The sequence below is a fragment of the Grampus griseus genome (assembly GCF_964374135.1).
Source record: "Grampus griseus genome assembly, chromosome: 9".
Lineage (NCBI taxonomy): Eukaryota > Metazoa > Chordata > Mammalia > Artiodactyla > Delphinidae > Grampus > Grampus griseus.
In genome coordinates, this window is record NC_139003.1 from 53,799,927 (window position 1) to 53,825,659 (window position 25,733).

The 25,733-nt window shown below is 35.6% G+C and overlaps 1 protein-coding gene across 1 annotated transcript in view; it reads left to right on the plus strand.

The window, feature by feature from the left end:
* CFAP69 (cilia and flagella associated protein 69) overlaps positions 1-25,733 on the plus strand; it is a gene marked incomplete at its 5' end in the record, with an annotated part of 68,308 nt that overhangs the window by 41,257 nt on the left and 1,318 nt on the right. The window contains 8 exons of the mRNA XM_082661918.1: positions 1,608-1,726; positions 3,519-3,637; positions 17,084-17,165; positions 19,768-19,960; positions 20,960-21,097; positions 21,676-21,752; positions 22,939-23,136; positions 24,848-24,934. Of these exons, the coding sequence (XP_082518044.1) occupies positions 1,608-1,726; positions 3,519-3,637; positions 17,084-17,165; positions 19,768-19,960; positions 20,960-21,097; positions 21,676-21,752; positions 22,939-23,136; positions 24,848-24,934 (1,013 nt within the window). The remainder of the gene's footprint in view (positions 1-1,607; positions 1,727-3,518; positions 3,638-17,083; positions 17,166-19,767; positions 19,961-20,959; positions 21,098-21,675; positions 21,753-22,938; positions 23,137-24,847; positions 24,935-25,733) is intronic.

A 25,733-nucleotide genomic window follows, 5' to 3' on the forward strand; every position in this document is an offset into this window, starting at 1 on the left:
AATGAAAACAAAAGGAAAGATGTATGTCATAGAAAGATAGCATGCATTACCCTGCACTGTTAGTAAGGCACCTAGTGAGTAATACAGCGAGTAAATGCCACAGGGTAGTTTTCAATGCTGGGCAATCTTAACAAGAATCTTTATGAGTTAGGGTGTGAGGGTAAGGCTGGTTTCAAGAGGAAAGAGAGAGAGAGAGAGAGAGAGAGAGATGGTCTTTCAAGCAAGGGGACAGCATAAACAGAGACATGAAGCCAAAATATACATGATGATGTGTTCAGAGCTAGCTTAAGTGGAGTCAAAGTTTTATGAAGACAAATAATATGAGATAAAGTTAATTGTCTAGTCAGAGGCCAAGCTAGAAAGAGTTTTGAATGGCATACCATAATAGAGTTTGAACTTCATTCGCTTTAAGCATGGGGAGCTATTAGTGGTTTGGATTAGGAAAGTTATATGTGCAATGCTATTTTAGAAAGAGGAAATCTGAAAAATATATCCAATGGTTAGAATAGAGCAAGGAGAAGGTAAATGTAGGGAGTTAAAGGATACCGAAATATTAAGAAAATAATTCAGTATTAACATAACATTTATTACAGACAACAGGGAAAGTGACATCCCTGTACACAGGTAGGAAGAAGAGGAGATAATCTAGAAAGGAGAAGCAGATGCAAGGCCAGCCAGGTTGGATTCCTAGAAGGTGTCCTAATAAGGGAGCATATGCCCTCTGTCCATGGCATGCCTCTGCCCTGGTCTCCAGCATGCTCACCTAGCCTTCCTAGCCTCTGATCCTTCACCTGCTGTAATTCATCCTAACAGGACCAAGAATTGTCCCTTCAGAGCCAACAGTGGAAATAGGCTGTGATTTCCATGGCCCTTTTACTTTGAAACATAGCTCCACACCTTCCTGCTAATGCCAGTGATCCCTTAGTAACTGAGGAAAAATGACTTTTGTTCATTATGCACAGCTTAAAGGAAAAGTCCTTTTTTGAGGCAAAATTTTATTGTGAATGACATTCCATCAGTGTAAATGGCTATTTTCAAGTCTTTTAAAATTTTGATTGGAAGGAGAGCTTTTAAAGAACATGGGAATATTGCTACCTAAGTTGTTGAAGATGCCTTCGAGTGGACATAAGGAGACGATGCAGAAAGAAGTAACAGGAATAGAAAACGTACTTAGGGATGTCTTCCACCTTTGCCTAAGATTGACCCTGTTAACCACAAGGGCAAGAAGAGATGAGGCAAGCTATGATCAGGCATTTTGGTCATATATTTGCAAAGGCACACATCTTTGCCTCATGAAACTGCATATTTTCAAACAGTTTTGTTTGCTTGGTGAAGTATCAGGTTGTTAAGGGCTTCTTTTAATGACATGCCATTAATTATGTACTAGAAATTCTATATATATGGGGCTACTGATTGTACTGAGACCCCAACGAATCCATTTATCATCTTCTGTCTACAGCTTCTAGGAAACCATACAATGAAAATAGCCCTTTTAAAAGTAGTTTTTCTAGTTGAAATTTTATAAGAAAGAATTTCAGAACAGTAATTGATCAAAATAAAAATACAATGTTCAATAACTTTACATTCTTTAACATTTTTCAAATCAGGAATCTTTAAAAATATAATAAGCAAGTATAATGATAAGGAAGAGGCCATTCTTTTGGAAATTCAATCTGATATTTTACTTATTTTATCTGGTCTTTGTGAACATCATATTCCTAGGAAGGTATGTATGCCTGTGAATCAAAGTTTTGTTTAGATCTCTCAATCACATAACACTATGAACTTTTCCTTAGTAAATGTCCATAAATATTGGTGTTTTTTTAATCTTACGAAGATTTAATATTCTTTTTTAAGAGTATAATTACATACAGTAAAGTATATAGATCTTAAGTATATAGTTTGATAGGTTTTGACAAATATATACATCCATTTAACCAATATCACAATTAAAATATAGAATTTTTTTTTTTTTTTTTTCGGTACGCGGGCCTCTCACTGTTGTGGCCTCTCCCGTTGTGGAGCACAGGCTCCAGACGCACAGGCTCAGGGGCCATGGCTCATGGGCCTAGCCACTCTGCGGCATGTGGGATCTTCCTGGACCGGGGCACGAACCTGTGTCCCCTGCATCGGCAGGCGGACTCTCAACCACTGCGCCACCAGGGAAGCCCTAAATATAGAATATTTTTATCTCCCTGTAAAATTCTTTCATGCCGCTTAGCAGCCATGCCCCCACTTGCCTACAGGCAACCACTTTTCTGATTTCTATTCCCATAAATTAGTTTTGCCTATTTTTTTAACTTTATATGAATGGAATCACATAATTATTTACTCTATTAGTTCTGGTTTCTATCAGCCAGCACCATATTTCTGAAATATATCCATGTTGTTGCATGTATCAATAATTCATTCCTTTTTATTGCTGAATAGTATTGTATGAATACAACAAAATTTGTTTCTCTATTCCCTTATTGATAAACACTTAGGTTGATTCCATTTGGGACTACTATGTTTAAAACTTTAATTAACATTCTTGTACTAGTCTTTTTGTGGACATAATGCTTTCATTTCTCTTGGATAAATACCTAGGAGTGCAACTAATGGATCATAAGGTAGGTGTATGTTTTGAAGAAACTGGCAAATAGTTTTCCAGAGAGGCTGTACCATTATAAATGATGTTTTGGGTTTGAATTCGGTTCATACCTAAAATTAAAAGTTAGAAAAAGAGCTTAATTCCCTTTGATCTTTTTAATGCCATAGCAAACTCTAAGTCTCAGAGATTAATAATTTAAATAGCAAGACATAGATTTGGAAAGATAAAAATTAAAAATTATGAAGGTTTCAATAGAGCAATTTGAGGGAGAGGCAAAAAGAACAGTAAACACATACTTAGCTCCAAGCTTTCGTAGAACTTCTTATATTCTATCACCCTGTGCCTGTGTTCTTCTGGAAAATACTCATAGTCTTGCTTACTGGGAACCAGAACTGAACGACAAGACAATAGGAAAGGTACTTGGTAACAGACAAATATTAATTGGTGAAAGCATCACATAAATTATTAAAGGTTTTAACTGCTATTTATAAATTTATTTCTCTCTTGGGAACATTGGAAAATCTTCCATGATAGAATTTTAACCCCTTAAATTAGTTGTTGCTATCTAGTACTCATCTGACATGATGTTAGATTACATTCATTACAATGTGGAAGAAAACCATGGGATAAGTCTTATGGTTTACTTTTTTTTTAAAGAAAGAGAAAGGGAAAAAAATATAAAGGGGCATTAAGCTGGCATGTTGACTGATATCCTCTCTAAAATGACTAGCTTTACAGTAATTTGTCTTAAATTCCTGAGAACAAGTGAGTACAAATTTAAAAAAGAAAAATTGTATTACAGTACTACTTTCCTAAAAATGTTGTTGTATTTTTCTGGTAGAAAAACTTTTAGGGGACAGGATGCAATGGGAAAGGAAAGGATTATTTATTTATTTCAAGAAATACTTTTAAATAAATCTCTTAGGAAATTTTTGGAACTGAAGGAGTGGATATAATTCTTCATGTAATGAAAACAGACCCCAAGAAGTTACAGAGTGGATTAGGCTATAATGTACTTCTTTTTAGTACATTGGACAGCATTTGGTGAGTATTACTGTACCCATGTTAGATAGAATCACAGTAAAAGAAAATTACCTCTTTTGGTAGCTATGTATGCCAATTTTCTTCCCTCAAAACTACAGCAGAAAGATAAGCCTTTTTCTTTTCAGTAGTCCAGAAATGACACTATCCTTTGGAAAGTAGTCTTGTCCATCACTCAAATATAAAACCATTCTTGTATCTAAACTTAAATCTTTGTTTTTTGTGATTTGAATGTGTTCCATTTTGCCCTGGCCTGGGAAAACACAAGCATCTACTATTACTCATACACTATTCTTATTCTTGAAGACTGCTGAATTCCTCACTCATCTTATCTTAAAAAGTTGAAAACCAGTTGATTAGGTATTTCCTAATCAATATTGTTTCCCAAACATTTTAGCATTCCAAAGGGCAAATATATATATATATACTACTTTTCTTAACATTAATTTATGAAATTTTGTCTTTGGGAAAATTAGTTGAGTTTCCTACATCATTAACACTTAACACATTTCTTCTGTTTGGGTAGAATTCATGAGAGCCACACTACAACACATTAGTTTAAAAACAAAAAAAAAACCCCTCATGACTATAGACCAAATGGGCCTAACAGATGTATGTAGAACATTCTACCAATAACAGCAGAAAACACATTTTTTTAATCACTGTGATATTGTGATTTATAATTTTAAAATATGTATTTGGTTCATTTCTAGGACAGAGCTCCTAAAATTCTTCTAATTTCTTAATTAATAAGAGCAATGGGAACATCTTTTGTTACAATATTTGCTCTTTTATCCCCAGTTCCTATAATAGTTTCAGAGTAATAAAGATGAAAGTAGTATCTTTTGTTATTCATAACAAGCCCCTTTCAACTGCATCTGAGTTTATGTTAATGAGGTGATTTTTGGAAAGCCCCTAGATAACCACAGGATGGGAGCCTGGTTGCCAGGGGAGCTAACTATATGGTTAATTAAAGGGTTGTAACTTTCAGCTCCACCCTCAACCTCCAGGGAGGGGAGAGAGGCTGAAAATTGAGTTTAACCATCAATGGCCACTGATTTCATCAATTACACCTACATAATGAAGCCTCCATAAAAATCCTAAACTATGTGATTGAGAGAGCTTCCAGGTTGGTGAACACTTGGAGGTGCTGAGAGAGGGCATGGAAGCTCCATGCCCCTTCCCCATATACCTTGCCCTGATCATCTCTTCCATCGGGCTGTTCCCAAGTTGGATCATTTTATAATAAACTAGTAATCTAGTAAGTAAACTATTTTCCTGAGATCTGAGCTACTCTATAGCTGTTTTATCAGAAGCACAGGTGACAACCTGGACTGGAATTTAAGGTTGGGGAAGGAAAGCAGCACAGTCTTGTGGGACTGAACCCTTAACCTGTGAGATCTGATGCTAACCTAGGTAGATAGTTTCTGAATTGAACTGAATTGTTAGGACACCCAGTTAATGTCCACTGAGAATTGAAGAATTGGTTTGTGTAGGAAAAACCTACACATTTGGTGGCCCTAAGTGAAGTATTGAGTAGTTTTGAGAGGAGACACAGAGTTTTTTTTCTTTTTTTTTACAAACACAAATGGAGCATTCTCTAGGGTAACTCACATGTAAGGTCATAAAACAAGTCTTGAGAAATTTAAGAAGACTGAAATCATTCCTTTCTGACCACAACTGAATACAACTAGAAATCAATAACAAACGGAAACCAGAAAAACTCACAAATGCATGGAAATCAAACAACACAGTCTTGAACAACCATTGGGTCAAAGACAAAAATAAAAGGGAAATTAGAAAATTTCTCAAGAAAAACTAAAATGAAAACACAGCATACCTAAACTTACGTGATACAGCAAAAGCAGCACTAAGAGGGAAGTTTATAGTGAAAAATCCCTATGTTTAAAAAGAGTCAAACATCCTAACTTTACACCTTAATGAACTATAAAACAGAACAAACCAAGCCCAAAGTTATCAGAACAAAGGAAATGATAACAATTACAGCAGAAATAAATGAAATAGAGAATAGAAAAACTCAACAAAACCAAGAGGTGCTTCTCTGAAGAGATAAAACTGTTTTGAAAATTGACAAAACTTTAGCTAAACTAAGAGAAAAAGAGAGAAGACTGAAATAAAATTATAAATGAAAGAGAAGACATCACAACAGATAACACAGAAGTAAAAAAGATCATAAGGGACCGTTATAAACCATCTGCCAACAAATTGGAGAACATAGAAGAAATGGATAAATTCCTAGAAATATACAATGTACTGACACTGAATCAAGAGGAAATAAAAAGCCTGAACAGATCAATAACAATAAGGAGATTGAATCAGTAATCAAGAACCTCCCAGCCAAAAAAGCCCATGTCCAGAGAGCTTCTCATGTGATTTTTACCAAAAATTTTAAGAAGAATTATTCTGAAAGGTAGGAGAATAGGGAACACTTCTGAACTCATTTTATGAGGCCAGCATCACCATAATACCAAAGCCAGACAAAGACATCGTAAAAAAGAACTGGGAGTTCCTTGGTAGTCCAGAGGTTAGGACTCGGCACTTTCACTGCCATGGGCCTGGGTTCGATCCCTGGTCAGGGAACTAAGATCCTGCAAGCCATGCAGTGTGGCCAAAAAAAAGAGAGAGAACTACAGACCAATATCCCTGATGAACATGGAAGCAAAAATCCTCTAGAAAATATTAGTAAACTGAATTCAACAGCACATTAAAAGGATTACACACCATGACCAAGTGGAATTTATCCCTGGAAAGCAAGAATAGTTCTATATATGCATATTAGTCAATGTGATATACCACATTAATGTGGTATATCACAAAAGGACAAAAATCACATAATTATCTCAATGTATATAGAAAAAGCATTTGACAGAATTCAACACCCTTTCATGATAAAAACTCTCAATAAATTAGGTGGAGAAGGAATTTACCTCAACACAATAAAGGCTGTATGTGAAAAGGCCACAGCTAATATCACACTGAATGGTGAAAAGCTGAAAGCTTTTTCTCTAAGATCTGTATAAGGCAAGGATGCCCACTCTCACCACTTCTACTCAATATAGTACTATAAGTCCTACCCAGAGCAGTTAGGCAAGAAAAAATAAGTAAATAAAAGGCATCCAAATCAGAAAGAAAAATGTAAAATTATCTCTGCAGATGACATGATCTTATACGTAAAAAACACTAAAGACTCCACCAAAAAACTGTTAGAACTAATAAATGAATTCAGTAAATTTGTAGGATACAAAATTAACATATAAAAATCAGTTGCATTTCTATACACCAATAATGAACTACTCCAAAAAAAGGAAATTAGGAAAATAATCACATTTGCAACTTCTAAGAATAAAATACTTAAAAATAAACATAACCAAGGGGTGAAAGACATAGTGGTACAGCCACTGTGGAAAACAGTATGGAGGTTCCTCAGAAAATGAAAGATAGAACTACCATATGATCCAGTAATCTCATTTCTGGGTATATATCCAGAAGAATTAAAATCAGGATCTTGAAGAGATCTTATGTTCACTGCAGCATTATTCACAATAGCAAAGATACAGAAACCACCCAAATGTCCATCAACAGATGAATGAATAAAGAAAATGTGGTATATGCATACAATGGAATATTACTCAGCTTTAAAAGAGAAGGAAATCCTACCATTTGCAAGAACATGGATGGACCTAGAAGACATTATGCTAAGTGAAATAAGTCATTCACAGAAGGATATCTCTTATACATAATTTCTCTTATAAAAGGCATCTAAGGGCTTCCTTGGTGGTGCAGTGGTTGAGAGTCCGCCTGCTGATGCAGGGGACACGGGTTCGTGCCCCGTCCAGGAAGATCCCACATGCCACGGAGCAGCTGGGCCCGTGAGCCATGGCCACTGAGCCTGCGCGTCCGGAGCCTGTGCTCTGCAACAGGAGAGGCCACAACAGTGAGAGGCCCGCGTACCGCCAAAAAAAAAAAAAAAGCATCTAAAATAGTCAAAATTGTAGAAGTAGATAACAGTATGTAGACAGTGGAATGATGGAGTGAGGGAGGCATGAGGTGTTATCGTTCACCAGGTATAATGTTATAGTCATACAAGATTAGTAAATACCAGAGATCTGCAGTACAACACTGCCCATAGATCTGCTCTATAATATAGCGGCTATAATTAAGGTAAGGTATTGTGTGTACTTAAACATTTGTTAAGTGCATGGATCTAGTATGTTCAGTGGTCTTACTACTAAAAAAAAAAAAAAAAAAAATACCACAAAGGGATACAAGGAAACTTTTAGAGGTGATGAATATTTTTATTACCTGGATTGTGGTGATAGTAACACAAGTATATACATATGTGCAAACTCACCAAATTATATATAATAATTATATGCAGATTAAAAAATTCCAGTTATACTTCAGTAAACATGGGGTGGGGGGAAACTCTGATGAATATTACTTTCCATAAGATGAAGTAACTAGATTTATCCCCTGCAAATTCTCTGTTTATTTAGAGAGCTAGAATACTCAGCTCTCTTCCAGATACACATAAACAATGGGGCTAATCAAATATCTAGTTTCTTTTTTACTGCAGAGAAGAGAGGGATATAGTGATAAAATGATAACCTGATCTTAGGTTTCAATAGCAAAGTCTTATTGACCAAAGTGCTGTATTAAGCATAGTAAAAAATTTAGAGATGAATATTAATGAGTACCATCCTTACTATCTACCAGTACATTGGGATTCAGTGGTTACTGCAGAAAATGACTTGATGTTTTATCCCTTTTTTATTTAATACCTCACAGTTATACTAAGATAAAGATAAATAATTTTATTTATCTGTGTCTTTTATTACAGCACAACTCAAATCCCTTTGGCTAAGAGATAAGTAATAAGTCCAATGTTTAATTAGTAACACTGGGCATCGGATCTTTTTCCTTTTCTTAGGAACTTAACTGAGGAGTTCTTGTCTATTCATCTGCATCATGAAAGGACTTTACATTTTATCGAACACTTTTACTTCTATTGAGATATCATATAGTATTTCTCCTTTATTCTGTTAATGTGGTCCATCACATTGTATGCCTTGAGTAAGTCTGATCTGGTTATGGTGTATTATTTCTTTTTCTATGTTGTTGGATTCAATTAGCTAATGTTTTTAGATTTTTTTTTTTGGTACCATGTAATGTGAGTTTAATTTTCCTTTTTATTGATGTTCCATGGATGGTTTTGGTATTTAGTTTATTTTGACCTCTGAAAACAGGAAATATTTTTTCTAGAAAGAGTTTGTGTAAGATTGTTTTCATATCTTTCTTAAATAATTTGTGGAATTCACCAATTAAGTCATCTGTGCCTGGAGTTCTCTTTGTAGAAAGATTCTGAAGTATAGATTTCATTTCTTTAATATGTGTGTGTCTATTAAGGTTTTCTAGCATAGGCTCTGATGTCTTTTCCTAGGCACTCATTTATTTTGTCTGAAATTTCATATTTACTCTCATAAGGCTATTTGTAATATCCTCTTAGGATTTTTAATGTCTGTAGGATACCAAGTGATGCTTTCTTTTCCTTTCTTGGTATTAATCATTTCTGCCTTCTCCTTCTGGCTTTTTTCTTGATGGGTTTCACCAGGAGTTGATCAATATTATTAGTCTTTTTTTTTTGGTACGCGGGCCTCTCACTGCTGTGGCCTCTCCCGTTGCGGAGCACAGGCTCCAGACGCGCAGGCTCAGCGGCCATGGCTCACGGGCCTAGCTGCTCCGCGGCATGTGGGATCTTCCCGGACCAGGGCACGAACCCATGTGCCCTGCATCGGCAGGCGGACTCTCAACCACTGCACCGCCAGGGAAGCCCTATTAGTCTTTTTAAAGAATCAATTTGTGTGCATTATTATTTCTATTTTATTTTGTTTTATATTTAATTAATTTCTGTAGGTTTTTTTCTTTCATTCAATTTCACCTTTTCTATTTCTTTTGTTTTTCTGGAATTTAATTTTATTTATTTTTTTATACAGCAGTTCTTATTAGTCATCCGTTTTATACACCTCAGTGTATACATGTCAATCCCAATCTCCCAATTCATCACACCACCACCCCCATGCCCCTGCCGCTGTCCCCCCTTAGTATCCATACGTTTGTTCTCTACATCTGTGTTTCCATTTCTGTCCTGCAAACTGGTTCATCTGTACCATTTTTCTAGGTTCAACATATATGTGTTAATAAATCATATTTGTTTTTCTCTTTCTGACTTACTGCACTCTGTATGACAGTCTCTAGATCCATCCATGTCTCTACAAATGACTCAACTTCGTTCCTTTTTATGGCTGAGTAATATTCCATTGTCAATATTTACCACAGCTTCTTTATCCATTTGTCTGTCGATGGGCATTTAGGTTCCTTCCATGACCTGGCTATTGTAAATAGTGCTGCAATGAATATTGGGGTGAATGTGTCTTTTTGAATTATGGTTTTCTCAGTAGTGGGATTGCTGGATCATATGTTAATTCTACTTTTAGGTTTTTAAGGAACCTCCATACTGTTCTCCATAGTGGCTGTATCAATTTACCTTCCCACTAACAGTGCAAGAGGGTCCGCTTTTCACCACACCCTCTCCAGCATTTGTTGATTGCAGATTTTCTGATGATGCCCATTCTAACTGGTGTGAGGTGATACCTCACTGTAGTATTGATTTGCATTTCTCTAATAATTAGTGATGTTGAGCAGCTTTTCATGTGCTTCTTGACCATCTGTATGTCTTCTTTGGAGAAATGTCTATTTAGGTCTTCTTCCCATTTTTGGATTGGGTTGTTTGTTTCTTTAATATTGAGTTGCATGAGCTGTTTATATACATTGGAGATTCATCCTTTGTCTGTTGATTCATTTGGAAATATTTTCTCCCATTCTGAGGGTTGTCGTTTCATCTTGTTTATGGTTTCCTTTGCTGTGCAAAAGCTTTGAAGTTTCATTAGGTCGCATTTGTTTATTTTTGTTTTTATTTCCATTACTCTAGGAGGTGGATCAAAAAAGATCTTGCTGTGGTTTATGTCAAAGAGTGTTCTTCCTATGTTTTCCTCTAAGAGTTTTATAGTGTCTGGCCTTACATTTAGGTCTCTAATCCATTTTGACTTTATTTTTGTGTATGGTGTTAGGGAGTGTTGTAATTTCATTCTTTTACATGTAGCTGTGCAGTTTTCCTAGCACCACTTATTGAAGAGACTGTCTTTTCTGCATTTTATATCCTTGCCTCCTTTGTCATAGATTAGTTGACCATAGGTGTGTGGGTTTATCTCTGGGCTTTCTATCTTGTTCCATTGATCTATGTATCTGTTTTTGTGCCAGTACCATACTGTGTTGATTACTGTAGCTTTGTAGTACAGTCTGAAGTCAGGGAGTCTGAATCCTCCAGCTCCGTTTTTTTCCCTCAAGACTGCTTTGGCTATTCGGGGTCTTTTTTGTCTCCATACTAATTTTAAATTTTTTATTCTAGTTCTGTAAAAAATGCCATTGGTAATTTGATAGGGATTGCATTGAATTGGTAGATTGCTTTGGGGAGTATAGTCATTTTCACAATATTGATTCTTCCAATCCAAGAACATGGTATATCTCTCCATCTGTTTGTATCCTCTTTAATTTCTTTCATCAGTGTCTTATAGCTTTCTGCATACAGGTCTTTTGTCTCCCTAGGTAGGTTTATTCCTAGGTATTTTATTCTTTTTGTTGCAATGGTAAATGGGACTGTTTCCTTAATTTCTCTTTCAGATTTTTCGTCATTAGTATATAGGAATGCAAGAGATTTCTGTGCATTAATTTTGTGTCCTGCAACTTTACCAAATACATTGATTAGCTCTAGTAGTTTTCTGGTGGCATCTTTAGTATTCTCTATGTATAGTATCATGTCATTGGGAAACAGTGACAGTTTTACTTCTTCTTTTGCAATTTGGATTCCTTTTCTTTCTTTTTCTTCTCTGATTGCTGTGGTTAGGACTTCCAAAACTATGTTGAATAATAGTGGTGAGAGTGGACATCCTTGTGTCGTTCCTGATCTTAAAGGAAATGCTTTCAGTTTTTCACCATTGAGAATGATGTTTGCTATGGGTTTGTCGTATATGGCCTTTATTATTTTGAGGTAGGTTCCCTCTATGCCCACTCTCTGGAGAGTTTTAATCATAAATGGTTGTTGAATTTTGTCAAAAGCTTTTTCTGCATCTATTGAGATGATCATATGGTTTTTATTCAGTTTGTTAATATGGTGTATCATATTGATTGATTTTCATATATTGAAGAATTCTTGCATCCCTGGGATAAGTCCCACTTGATCATGGTGTATGATCCTCTTAATGTGTTGTTGGATTCTGTTTGCTAGTATTTTGTTGAGGATATTTGCATCTATATTCATCAGTGATATTCGTCTGTAATTTTCTTTTTTTGTAGTATCTGTCTGGTTTTGGTATCAGGTGATGGTGGCCTCATAAAATGAGTTTGGGAGTGTTCCTTCCTCTGCAATTTTTTGTAAGAGTTTGAGAAGGATGGCTGTTAGCTCTTCTCTAAATGTTTGGTAGAATTCACCTGTGAAGCCATCTGGTCCTGGACTTTTGTTTGTTGGAAGATTTTTAATCACAGTTTCAATTTCATTATTTGTGATTAGTCTATTCATATTTTCTACTTCTTCCTGGTTCAGTCTTGGAAGGTTATACCTTTCTAAGAATTTGTCCATTTTTTCCAGGTTTTCCATTTTATTGGCATAGAGTTGCTTGTAGTAGTCTCTTAGGATGCTTTGTATTTCTACGGTGTCTGTTGTAACTTCTCCTTTTTCATTTCTAATTTTATTGATTTGAGTCCTCTACCTGTTTTTCTTGATGAGTCTGGCTAATGGTTTATCAATTTTGTTTATCTTCTCAAAGAACCAGCTTTTAGTTTTATTGATCTTTGCTATTGTTTTCTTTGTTTCTATATCATTTATTTCTGCTCTCATCTTTATGATTTATTTCCTTCTGCTAACTTTGGGTTTTGTTTGTTCTTCTTTCTCTAGTTCCTTTACATGTAAGGTTAGATTGTTTATTTGAGATTTTTCTTGTTTCTTGAGGTAGGCTTGTATAGCTAAAAACTTCCCTCTTTGAACTGCTTTTGCTGCATCCCATAGGTTTTGGATCATCATGTTTTCATTTTCATTTGTCTCTAGGTATTTTTTGATGTCCTCTTTGATTTCTTCAGTGGTCTTTTGGTTATTCAGTAACGTATTGTTTAGCTTCTATGTGTTTGTGTTTTTTACGTTTTTTTCCCTGTAATTGATTTCTAATCACATAGTGTTGTGGTCAGAAAAGATGCTTGATATGATTTCTATTTCCTTAAATTTACTGAGGCTTGATTTGTGACCCAAGATGTGGTTTATCCTCTAGAATGTTCCATGCACACTTGAGAAGAAAGTGTAATCTGCTATTTTAGGATGGGATGTCCTATAAATATCAATTAAATCTATCTGGTTTGTTGTGTCATTTAAAGCTTCTGTTTCCTTATTTATTTTCATTTTGAATGATCTGTCCATTGGTGTAAGTGAGGTGTTAAAATCCCCCACTGTTATTGTGTTACTGTCGATTTCCTCTTTTATAGCTGTTAGCAGTTGCCTTATGTATTGAGATGCTCCTATGTTGTGTGCATATATATTTATAATTGTTATATCTTCTTTTTGGATTGATCCCTTCCCCATAATGTAGTGTCCTTACTTGTCTCTTGTAACATTCTTTATTTTAAAGTGTATTTTATCTGATATGAGTATTGCCACTCCAGCTGTCTTTTGATTTCTGTTTGCATGGAATATCTTTTTCCATCCTCTCACTTTCAGTCTGTACGTGTCCCTAGGTCTGAACTGGGTCTCTTTTAGACAGCGTATATATGGGTCTTGTTTTTGTATCCATTCAGCAAGCCTGTGTCTTTTGGTTGGAGCATTTAATCCATTCACGTTTAAGGTTATTATCGATATGTATGTTCCTATTACCATTTTCTTAATCATTTTGGGTTTGTTTTTGTAGGTCCTTTTCTTCTCTTGTGTTTCACACTTAGAGAAGTTCCTTTAGCATTTGTTGTAGAGCTGGTTTGGTGGTGCTGAATTCTCTTGGCTTTTGCTTGTCTGTAAAGCTTTTGATTTCTCCATTCAATCTGAATGAGATTCTTGCTTGGTAGAGTAATCTTGGTTGTACGTTTTCCCTTTCATCACTTTAAGTATGTCATGCCACTCCCTTGTGGCTTGTAGAGTTTCTGCTGAGAAATCAGCTGTTAACCTTATGGGAGTTCCCTTGTATGTTATTTGTCATTTTTCCCTTGCTGCTTTCAATATTTTTACTTTGTCCTTAATTTTTGCCAATTTGATTACTATGTGTCTCAGCGTGTTTCTCTTTGGGTTTATCCTGTATGGGACTCTCTGCGCTTCCTGGACTTGGGTGGCTATTTCCTTTCCCATGTTAGGGAAGTTTTGGACTATAATCTCTTCACATATTTTCTCAGGTCATTTCTGTCTCTATTCTCCTTCTGGGACCCCTATAATGCAAATGTAGTTGCATTTATTGTTGTCCCAGAGGTCTCTTAGGCTGTCTTCATTTCTTTTCATTCTTTTCTCTTTATTCTGTTCTGCAGCAGTGAATTCCACCATTCTGTCTTCCAGGTCACTTATCCGTTCTTCTGTCTCAGTTATTCTGCTATTGATTCCTTCTCATGTAGTCTTCACTTCATTTATTATATTGTTCATCTCTGTTTGTTCTTTAATTTTTCTAGGTCTTTGTTATACATTTCTTGCATCTTTTCGATCTCTGCTGGCATTCTTTTTCCAAGGTCCTGGATCATCTTCACTATCATTATTCTGAATTCTTTTTCTGGAAGGTTGCCTATCACCACTTCATTTAGTTGTTTTTCTGGGGTTTTATCTTGTTCCTTCATCTGGTACATAGCCTTCTGCCTTTTCATCTTGTCTGTCTTTCTATGAATGTGGTTTTTGTTTCACAGGCTGCAGGATTGTAGTTCTTGCTTCTGCTGTCTGCCCTCTGGTGGATGAGGCTATCTAAGAGGCTTGTGCAAGTTTTCCGATGGGAGGGACTGGTGGTGGGTAGAGCTGGCTTTTGCTCTGGTGGGCAGAGCTCAGTAAAACTTTAATCTGCTTGCCTGCTGATGGGTGGGGCTGGGTCCCCTCCCTGTTGGTTGTTTGCCCTGAGGCAACCCAACACTGGAGCCTACCCAGGCTCTTTTGTGGGGCTAATGGCGGACTCTGGGAGGGCTCAGGCCAAGGAGTACTTCCCAGAACTTCTGCTGCCAGTGTCCTTGTCCTCACGGTGAGACAGACCCGCCCCCATCTCTGCAGGAGACCCCCCAGCAGTAGCAGTAGGTCTGGTTCAGTCTCTGTGGGGTCACTGCTCCTTCCCCTGGGTCCCGATGCACACACTACTTTGTGTGTGCCCTCCAAGAGTGGAGTCTTTTTCCCCCAGTCCTGTCAAAGTCCTGCAGTCAAATCCTGCTAGCCTTCAAATTCTGATTCTCTAGGAATTCTTCCTCCTGTTGCCCAACCCCCAGTTTCAGAAGGCTGACATGGGGCTCAAAACCTTCACTCCAGTGGGTGGACTTCTGTGGAATGTGTTCTCCACTTTGTGGGTCACCCACCCAGCAGTTGTGAGATTTGATTTTATTGTGATTGCGCCCCTCCTACCATCTCATTGTGGCTTCTCCTTTGTCTTTGGATGTGGGGTATCTTTTTTGGTGAGTTCCAGTGTCTTCCTGTCGATGACTGTTCAGCAGTTAGTTTCTATTCCAGTGTTCTTGCAAGAGGGAGTGAGAGCACGTCCTTCCTCTCCACCATCTTGAACCAATCTCAACCTTTTCTATTTCTTGAGATAGATGCCAGGATCATTGGGTTTCAACCTTTCTTCTTTTCTAATATATCCATCTAAGGCTGTAAAATCTCCTGTAAGCCGAGTTTCCATATGTTCTATTTGTATTATCATTATGTTCAAACTATTTTCAGTGTGATTTTCTTTTCAATCTATGTGAATTTTAGAAGTATATTATTTAATTTCTGAACAGAGAAGCATGTTCTATTTTTTTCTCTTTTTGTAATTGTTATGAATTAAAGAGTCTAAAGGCAGCCCATGATAGGCATCAGAGAGTACCACTTCAAAAGTGGGAAAAAAAGAAGTGTGATTCATAGCCATAGATTGTAAAACCTGGAAGCACCTGAGTGAGAGGGGCCAAGCTGATGGCCTTTATGCACGGACCCTCACACAACCACCGTCACAAAACAGCCAGCAGAAACAGCGTCTCTTTTTTTTTTTTTTTTTTGCGGTACGTGGGCCTCTCATTGTTGTGGCCTCTCCCGTTGCGGAGCACAGGCTCCGGACACGCAGGCTCAGCGGCCATGGCTCACGGGCCCAGCCGCTCTGCGGCATGTGGGATCTTCCCGGACCAGGGCACGAACTCGTGTCCCCTGCATCGGCAGGCAGACTCTCAACCACTGCGCCACCAGGGAAGCCTGGGTCTCTTTTTTTTTTTGAAGAGGGATCCATGTTAAATAATTATCACATTATTATTGAATGATAGATAGATAGATACTATGTTAAATAGGAAGGGTATACAATACAGTTTGACCCCAGCAGGCTTGCAAGGCCTGGGAGGGCTAGAGGGAGATTAGGCTCTGTTTACCAACACCACCACCAGCACCAGCCTATTCAGCCCATATCCAGCCCCCACCCAGGAAAACAGTGAAAGTACCCCTGACAGCAACTTCAGTCCCTCACTCCATATGAGCTGCACAGGCCTAAGCAGCAGGCACTTCAGCAAATAATATCATACGCAAAGAAGGGATGTAATTAAAAACAACAAATGTTTCAGGCATGCTAGCACTGTAAAAGATAGACAGTAAGTGAAGAAATCTTGAAGAAAAAGTTAATAGAGCAACAGAGGAGACCTTTAAGAATAATTAATATCAGGAAAGCAGAGGAGAATATTGCATCTACAGAAAAGAAATAGGCAGTTATGAAAAATAATTAAACAATATTAGTGTTTAAATAGTTGAAATTAAACTACACTGACAAAGTCTCTTTAAAGTTCAATTTTTTTTTTCTTTTTTTTTTGCGGTACGTGGGCCTCTCACTGCCATGGCCCCTCCCGTTGTGGAACACAGGCTCTGGACGCGCAGGCTCAGCGACCATGGCTCATGGGCCCAGCCACTCTGCGGCATGTGGGATCTTCCCGGACCAGGGCACGAACGCGTGTCCCCTGCATCGGCAGGCGGACTCTCAACCACTGTGCCACCAGGGAAGCCCCAAAGTTCAATTTTTTAAGCAAAGAAATTAACTACTTGATTTAAGGAAATGAAGAAAAAATATTCTTTGAGAAGATTTTTTAATAGAAATAGACTCACAAATTGAATTGAACAATAAAGCCTTGTTAAGTGAATAACTTTCTTTACTTAAGGTGCTGCATTTTGGGATGTTACCCCTCAGAGGATTACTTTCTTGAAAAGGAAGGCATTTTTCTCCTTTTGGATTTAATGGCAGTAAGTATGATTATAACAATTGTGAAACAAAAAATAAATGTCTTTATTAACTTTCCAAACTGAGTATCACAGAACACTACTCTGTGATTAAATGTGCCCTCAAATAGTGTTCAAATATTTGTTTTAAACAAAAATCCCTCCTGGAGTTTCATAGTATGCATTGGCATAGTAGAGTCTGAAAATTCCTCCAGTGAAGAAACCAGTTTACTTAGGTCAGTGTTCCCAAACACATGACAGCCGAGAATTTGTTCTGTCTTGTTTTGTTTTTCCCCATGAAACTTTAAAGTAACAGCTAGATTATTTAAAAATCAATAATCATTTATTAATAACTTCTAGCTTCTTCTCTTAGTATTAAAAGGGTCACCTTAGACAAAGGAGTAAAGACCAGCATTTTTAAAAAACTGTGTATAGTTTGTAGGTAATGTGAAGAATCTAGTGTGTCATATACTGTTTTACAGAATGAGCAGAAGTGAGCATATTAAGCCTTCCAGGAAGGCAGCTGAGAAGAATGGCAAAGATCCTTACAGCAATCCCCTACTAGCCTCAATTCTAAGTGGGTCCATAGTTAAGATGATATGAAAGAGAAAGTATACTTTTGTTTCAGTAAAACTTTGGGAGATATTCTCATGCAGAGTTCTAGCTATGTCACTGCCTATGATTGCCACCATTCTTGATTTTATTAACAGAATAACAAACCTACTTTGACTTAGCAAAGATACTAAAGTTATCTGTGTCCTTTTAACTCTGAAAGAAAATTAGTTTACACTAGAGATGAGAGTGAACTCATTAGATATAAAACACTACAAACAAAAAACAAGTAAATAATAATGATAATAATAAAAATAACCCACCTTGAATGAGTCATAACCAGAAACCCTTTGAAAGTTCAGAAAATTGAACATAATACAGAAGGACCTATGTAGTCCTAAATGACATACAGCTCACCGTGTTTCTCTGACTAGCGTACAAGTATGCCCAGAGGCACATGGTCAGTGTCAGGGATTCTCAAAGCTACAACATTAATTTGGCATATCGTTCTGGAATCTAGCTTATACTTAAGATTTGGAAGCAAGGAATGATATTATGCATGTACATATTAAACAATTATATTTTATTTTAATATTATATAGAAGACATAAAAGACATTTCTTACTTGTGTCCACTCTCCTTCACCATCAGCGTTTCTTGGATGGAAAGGCATGAAGGCTGGTAGGAGAGGCCATATAACACAGTGGTTGTGAGCACAGGTTGGAATCAGTCTGACTGAAGCCTCTAATAGTTGTTAGCTGTGTAACTTTGAAAAATTATTTAACATCTCTGCTACCAATTTCTTCATCTATAAAACAGAGATAACATTTATCTACCTTATGCATTGGTGGAAGGATTATGTGAGTGATTATGTGTGTGTGTGTACACATATACATGCATTAGTTAGAATAGTTCCTGACATATTTTTGTTGTGTTTTCTATAGTTATGAATGTAATTATTAGATTGCATTTAACATGGATTAAACCAACCAAGTTAACTACAAATTACAAATCTTCTTTACTGAAGTTCCTGTATAAACTTCAACCCTTGACATTTGCCTCTTTCTCCTGAATGTGAAGTATCGGAGTAAAAAACTCATTTGATTGAGGATTCTGCTTAATACAGTCTGCTAAAATATTTATTCAGTGTGAAATGGTAATTGCTAGTAAAGGTTAAATATCATTGAGCGTTTACTATGTGACAGGCAGTCTCATATAACTCATCATAATAACTCTCTAAAGCAGGTAATATTATTACCCTTAATTTAATGAAAGAGGAAACTGATAATGTTTGCAATTCAGACAACAGGTTACATGTTTCCTTTGCTATATTCTATTAGCAGTATACTGTAGGAGTTAATCAACCAAAAATATTTCACACAGAAACCATTACTGTGTGGAGGCCATTGCTCTGGTTGGACTTCTCTATACCTAAATTTTGGTTTGCTGAAAACTGTTTGCAGGAAAACAGAGGAAATATGCTTAATACGATAATTTTTCTTAAGTGCTTAAATACTCTTTTATGGATGCTGAGTTTCAAAATACAAAATTATACCTCATTTTGATTTATTTTCACATGTGACTGCCACTTGGAGTTACCATCAGTTGGTATCTTAGTAACAATGAGGTTACAGCTAGGATGAGACAACTTTACAAACTTTAATTACGCAGGTAAACTGGAAAGATTCTGTAATTACAGAGTCCTATGCATAGCACCATTTACCTTGCTCCACTTAAAATGAACATTTTCACTTATTTTGACAATCTCTCTCTTTCCTACTCAGCTAAATCAATTACATTTTTGTTCATGACATATGTTTATGACTACATCAGAATTATATGGAATCTTTTTCTTTCTATTTTTTAAGAATCCCTAATGTTTGAAAATGGACTCATTACAATGGTATTTATTTTAATAGGAGATGGTCACAAATCATACTTAGAGTCTTAATTTTATAAGGCAGTCATTTAGAAGAATCCAACTGATTAATACAAAAGTTTCTCCTTTCTTTTTTAAGACAATAATTCTAAATATTAATTGCAACATTTTTCTTTTTCTGTTTCCTTGCAAAAGTTGAACCAAAAAAAATTCTGTAATCTAATACTTGGAATAATGGTTGAATTTTGTGATAATCCCAAAACTGTAGCTTATGTCAATGCTTGGCGAGGGAAGAAGGATCAAACAGCTGCTAGTCTTTTAATTAAATTGTGGAGAAAGGAAGAGAAAGAACTAGGAGTAAAACGTGATAAACATGGGAAGATCGTTGGTAAGTGTATTTATAATTGTTTGTAAAAGCAATTAGATCCGTATTTTTAAAAAGCAATCTTAGGAAAGTATGGGGCCTTACACCATACTAAGTAAATTAGTAGCAGGTTCATATTTTTATAGAATATTTTCAGGAAATGGTATTTGATTATATTTTTTAAATTGAAAATAAAAAACTTAACAATACTTCTTAAAGAACTTTCTTTGAGTTACCTGCTTTTGTAAGTATATTCAGTAATATTTCATTTACCAATAAAATTTGGGACATAAGTTGAGTGAGAACAATTTTTATTGTATTTTGTACATTTCTGTTGATTCATATTTATACAGTTTACTTTTTATATGAAAGAAGAAACTTTTAAATAAAAATAAATCCAATGGTCATAAATTTTAATTACTAGACTCTAAATTAATGAAGTTAATAGTACCAGAATTTATATTTCATTTATCTATTTTATAATGCTACATTATATTTTCTAAACCTCTTACAATTCTTATTATAGTTTCATCTGTTAGTATTGTTTATTTTTAAGTGAAAATACTTTCCCCTTTAACTTCTGATGATTTCTATCTTCAAACCATTTTTATTGTTTCTAACTTTTGATCTATAACATCATAAAATAGTTTTTATATTTATAGCATAATATATAGAAACCAAAAGCAAATTACATCATTGTTAAACTGACAGTGTTCAATTTCTGGATCTCAAAATTAGAAAAGTTTTTTATGTGAAAGTTTCACTTTTAAAAAAGTAATTTTGTGAAATTTTTATATTTTACATAAATAGTTAAAAATGAAAGCTTTAAGTTTTGCAACAGAATGGGGAAGAAATTATTGATTATTTATGCTTTTAAAGGAGTAACCATGTATCAGGCAGTATTGTACTCTTACAATATTTTTATATATTTTATGATGTCTAGACTAAAATCTTAAAATTAAGTATTAATTTACTACAGTTTTTATCTGTCCTTTCTATATTTTCATGATATCCAATGATTAGATACAAAGAAACCTCTATTTACTAGTTTTCAAGAAGAGCAAAAAATCACACCACTGCCTGCTAACTGCCCAACCATTGCAGTTATGGATGTTGCTGAGAATATCAGAGCAAAAATTTATGCTGTGTTGGGCAAACTAGGTAAGAAGTTACTCGTCAAATGCACAAGAGCCTCTCTTTTTTGCTGAGTGTTGTAAATTGATTTCACTTTGGAGTCCATTTTTCATATATGATGAACAAAAGTCCGTTTATACAGATAAATGCATATTCTATTGTTATCCCAATACGCAGGCTACACCCTTAAGCTCTGGGTTTGGGGCCAGGCATCAGTATTTTTTAAGCTCCCCAGGTAATTCCAGAGTGCAGCCAGGATTAAAGGCAGTTAGTTTTAGATGGTTAGGCTTAAACACTAGAATTCTGAATCACCTGAAGACTTGACCTTGCTTCTTATTAAAGAAAAAGTCCTCACTCTTCAGATTGTGAAAGTACAATATCATGGTCTGACCACAGCACAGAAAGTATTCCTCTTCTAATGACTAGATAAGGATGACCTGGCAGCTGTTTGTTATAGGAGGAAGCCAGAAGCTCACAGGAGTAACTTTTTCATAAATCAGGATGAAATCAAAAGCAATCATTTGCATTTGTTTTTATGATAAATATATGCCTTTTGGAATCACTTGCTCTGTTAAAGTAAATCTCTCTTTATAAACTTCGTTTAGATTTTGAAAATTTACCTGGCTTATCTGCTGAAGATTTTGTTACCCTCTGTATCATACATAGATACCTTGATTTTAAAGTGAGTACCTTCTTAACCTTGTTATTAAAATCTAGTATGGCAAGACATCAGTTGGGAAAGATCTATTTTTATTTGTGAGCAATCATCCATGAACTGTGTAGTTTTTCTCATTTTACATCTGATACTATTCAAAGAACATACAATTAACTGATTGGGTATTTTCCATGGGATAAGATTTCATCCAACTATTAGTTTATAAAAGAAGATGGAAGTTACTTACCATAGAAGCCTAACAGAATCTTTAAAATATAATTTCTTCTCTTTAGAGGGTATTAAGAGCTAGGGTATTAAGAGCTAGAATTGAATGAATTATTACTTATTAAAATAAATGATTTATACTTATTAAAGTATTATTTTATCATTACATTGTATGATGATCAAATATCAGTTAAGGAGTTGCTTACTTTGCTGGTTATATACTTTTTGGTAAATAAATGCCTTTGAAATTTTAGGAAAGTCTTTCCAAGTAAACATTCTCTTCTACTAGTATTAGTACTATGTATTTGAATGCTGTAAATGAATAAACCTCTATAAAAAAGGAAAACAAGGCTGAATTTTATCCGTATTCTGGATGTATGTTTTTTCTCTAAATTTAAACATACTCAAGCACAGTAATTTCCAGATAACCCAGAATATGAGATGGAGCTACAGCATGATGAAACCAACATGTTAAGAGTTTTAGATTCAAGTATTACCTTAGCTGGAAAGTGAGGGACAAGGCCCTATTTCTCAGGGTGGCTGGGTACTAGAGTCCCGGGAATCCCCATGTTCATTGTTCTACAAATTCAGCTTGACCTAGCCTTCAAACAGGGCTTTAAGAAGGAAAGCATCTGTACTTCAGGAGGATGAGACTAAAGCAACAACTTGTGCAGCTGTGAAAACAGTGTCTATAAAGGAGAGGGCAGTGATGATAGCAATAAACTACACTTAGGTAGTGGAACCTTACCCGTGAGTACCTATCATTGAAAAACACTAGGTAAATTACTTCTGAATACTCAAATGTAACTGCCCCAAATCATTCTCAATGCATTTAACTTATTCCCAAGGAGTAAGTTAGGAGAAGCTGGTTCAGTTAAGTGTTAACTTTGGAATGATCACCCAAATAAATTTTAGGTTACGTAAAATTATATTATTTATTTTTGGTTAATTTAACTTTTTAAAACTCTTTTAAACTTTGCTATAACAGATTGGAGAAATATGGAATGAAATATATGAAGAAATAAAATTAGAAAAGTTAAGACCAGTCACTACAGACAAAAAAATTTTGGAATCTATTATAACAGCATCAGAAAATATTGGAAAGATGGTTGCTTCTCTGCAAAGCGAGATGATTGAAAGCCAAGCATGCCAAGATGTGCAAAATGAACAAAAAGTATATACAAAAGTAAGCCACAGATGCCATTGAGGCACAAGAAAATAATTTCAATGTATAAACTAGTTGAAGTTATCCATAAGTTGTATTTGCCTTACTTGTGAATGCTTCAGCTCTTAGTTACCTTGTAATTTTCTTTTATAGTTACTTTCAGTGTCTTTGTATAGTTTTTAAAGAAAACATGGAGTTAATAGCTTGAAATTCAATTACTATACTCAGTGCTGCTTTATGGCATTATAATTTGATTTCTACAGGCTTACATTTTAAAAGGTAGAGACACCTGAGACATTTCCATTTTTTGAAAGGTCAAACAGAGTTCCAAAAATTGTGGTCTATTTAAATGTATACACTTAGCAAATTCTGACAAATGGTGTTTCTCTGTGACTGTATGTATAACCTCATTGAGAAAGTTGGCCCTCGTCCCTCACTCTGTGATAGGCCCTTACTAGCATGCCAATCATAGGCACACCGACAAGCCTCTCCTCACGTCAGTGCCAAAACATATACTGTGAGCACTCTACAAATCTGGTCTCTGACTTTAGCTAATCAGAAAAAGCCTGTCAGGAAAATATAAGCCATTTTCCCAAAGCTTTACACAGGTAAGAAACAACACATCAGAAGTTTTTGAGCAAATAGGTTAAGTGACTATTTAAGTGAACTTGTCCACAGATACAAAGATGATGTAGATTCTCCACTTCTGCTTGGTGATCTTTTATGATTAAACTTAAGTATTTAAAACACTTTAAGGTGATTTCCAAAGTGTTTTCTATTGCCTGATCTTTTTATATCTACTATTAAATGTCTACATCTTCAGTGGAACTTAGCATCCACCTATAAATTCTTAGATAACTCCCTGCTTAAAAGTTTTGTTTGTGAAGAGTTTTTATTGCAAGGATGCTGCCGTTTAACCCATTCATTTGCTTTTAAGTGGAGTACCCCGTTAGAAGTTCTTGCTCCTCATTAGTTCTATTGAATTGGCAGGATTCTGCTGTGTGGGCTAGCTATTGCTGATTTGTTGGTTATCGTTGATTTGTTATCATGGCTCTGACCCAGTTTATTTTTTAGCAGTTGTTTAATTAAATACTCTTAGGTTCATAATTTAAACTTAATAGTCTATTATATACCAACCAAGGGCATGTGTCCTCGGATTATATATATATTTAGTGGAGAGCCTGTTGGGAACCATAGTCTTTGTCCTTTGTCAGTAGTTACCTCCCTAGACTGCATCACGACAACAAACTCAGCACTCACAAAATTGCTGTCTTGCTGAAGGTGTAAATTAGAAGCACTTTTACCAATATAATCTTGCCTAAACTATTATCAGTGGCAGCAGAAAACTCTTTATTTTCTCCTGTGAATTTGCTCTTGGGTCATTTATGTAGCTTGTTCTGGGTTATAATCTGTCTTCACAAGTGATAATCACATGAAACAATCAGTCTTGCTCAGAAGGATTATTGTTATTTTCATATTTTGTATTTTTATAGCAACAGTTTTGCATTACGTTTCATGGGAAGCAGTTCAAACCTTGGCCACATAGTGAGGGAAGGAGTTTTTTTCCATTTTAAGACTTTGGTTTTTTAAGTTGTTAAACTCTAACCCTTTTGCTAGTTGACCTTAAAATTTACGTTGGCAAAAACTAGGTCTTCCTTCAAAATACAAGTATTCAAGCGCTTTGGTATCCTTTCATAGAAACTGGAACTCTTAATTATCTTTCTTATTTCAGGTACAAGCCACACACAAGCAAAGAGAATTGGCTAATAAATCATGGGAAAATTTCTTGGCTAGAACATCAAATGTTAAAACTTTAAAGGTAGGATTTTTAAAATATTACAATATCCACAACAAACAGTCAACTCTGACAGACTTTTTCAGGGATAACTATTCATTCACCTTTTTCTGTTGATCTTTCCGTGTAATACCAACACTATTGATCCTCATTTCCAGTTTAGGGCGTTAACTGAAACTGCATTTTTCACAGTTACAGAAGATACCACTCTGAGTTTCATTTGGCTTAGCAGTGGGAGGGAGTGAAGCAAGGATGGTGTTCCTGGTTTCCATAAAAGAGATGAGAGTTAGCCAGGAATAAGCAGGAGAAATGTGCTCCTACTTTCCATTCTGAGCCTTCTTATTTACTGATCCTTTCTGTAAGAAGCAGAGTGAAGGACACAAAAAACAACTGTCCATACTACTCTCTCCTTCAAGGATGCTTCCCCTCTGTGACCACCAAAAGAAACATTGTATTAAAGCTTACGTGGGAATTTGGGATAAACACCCCTTTGGGAAAATGTGATAACCTGCTTCAGCAATAAACTGGAAACTAATCTAAACAGTTTATAATGCTAATTGTTCACTTGAAATATGTAAGAAGCAGCATAGATTTCCAAAATCTCATTACTTTTTTCCCAACTTTTTCATTAATACTTGGGATACACTTTTATATAATGTTACAATTCTTCCTCTAGATGTGAAATTGTTAAATGTTATATTAGCACACGAAAATAGTGGAATCATTAAAATAGCAAAAACAAAATTAAGAACAAGCTTATTCAAGGTACCATGTCTCCCCTTTGTCACTAAAAGTTCTTCCCAACTTTAAAATCAGCCCCCAC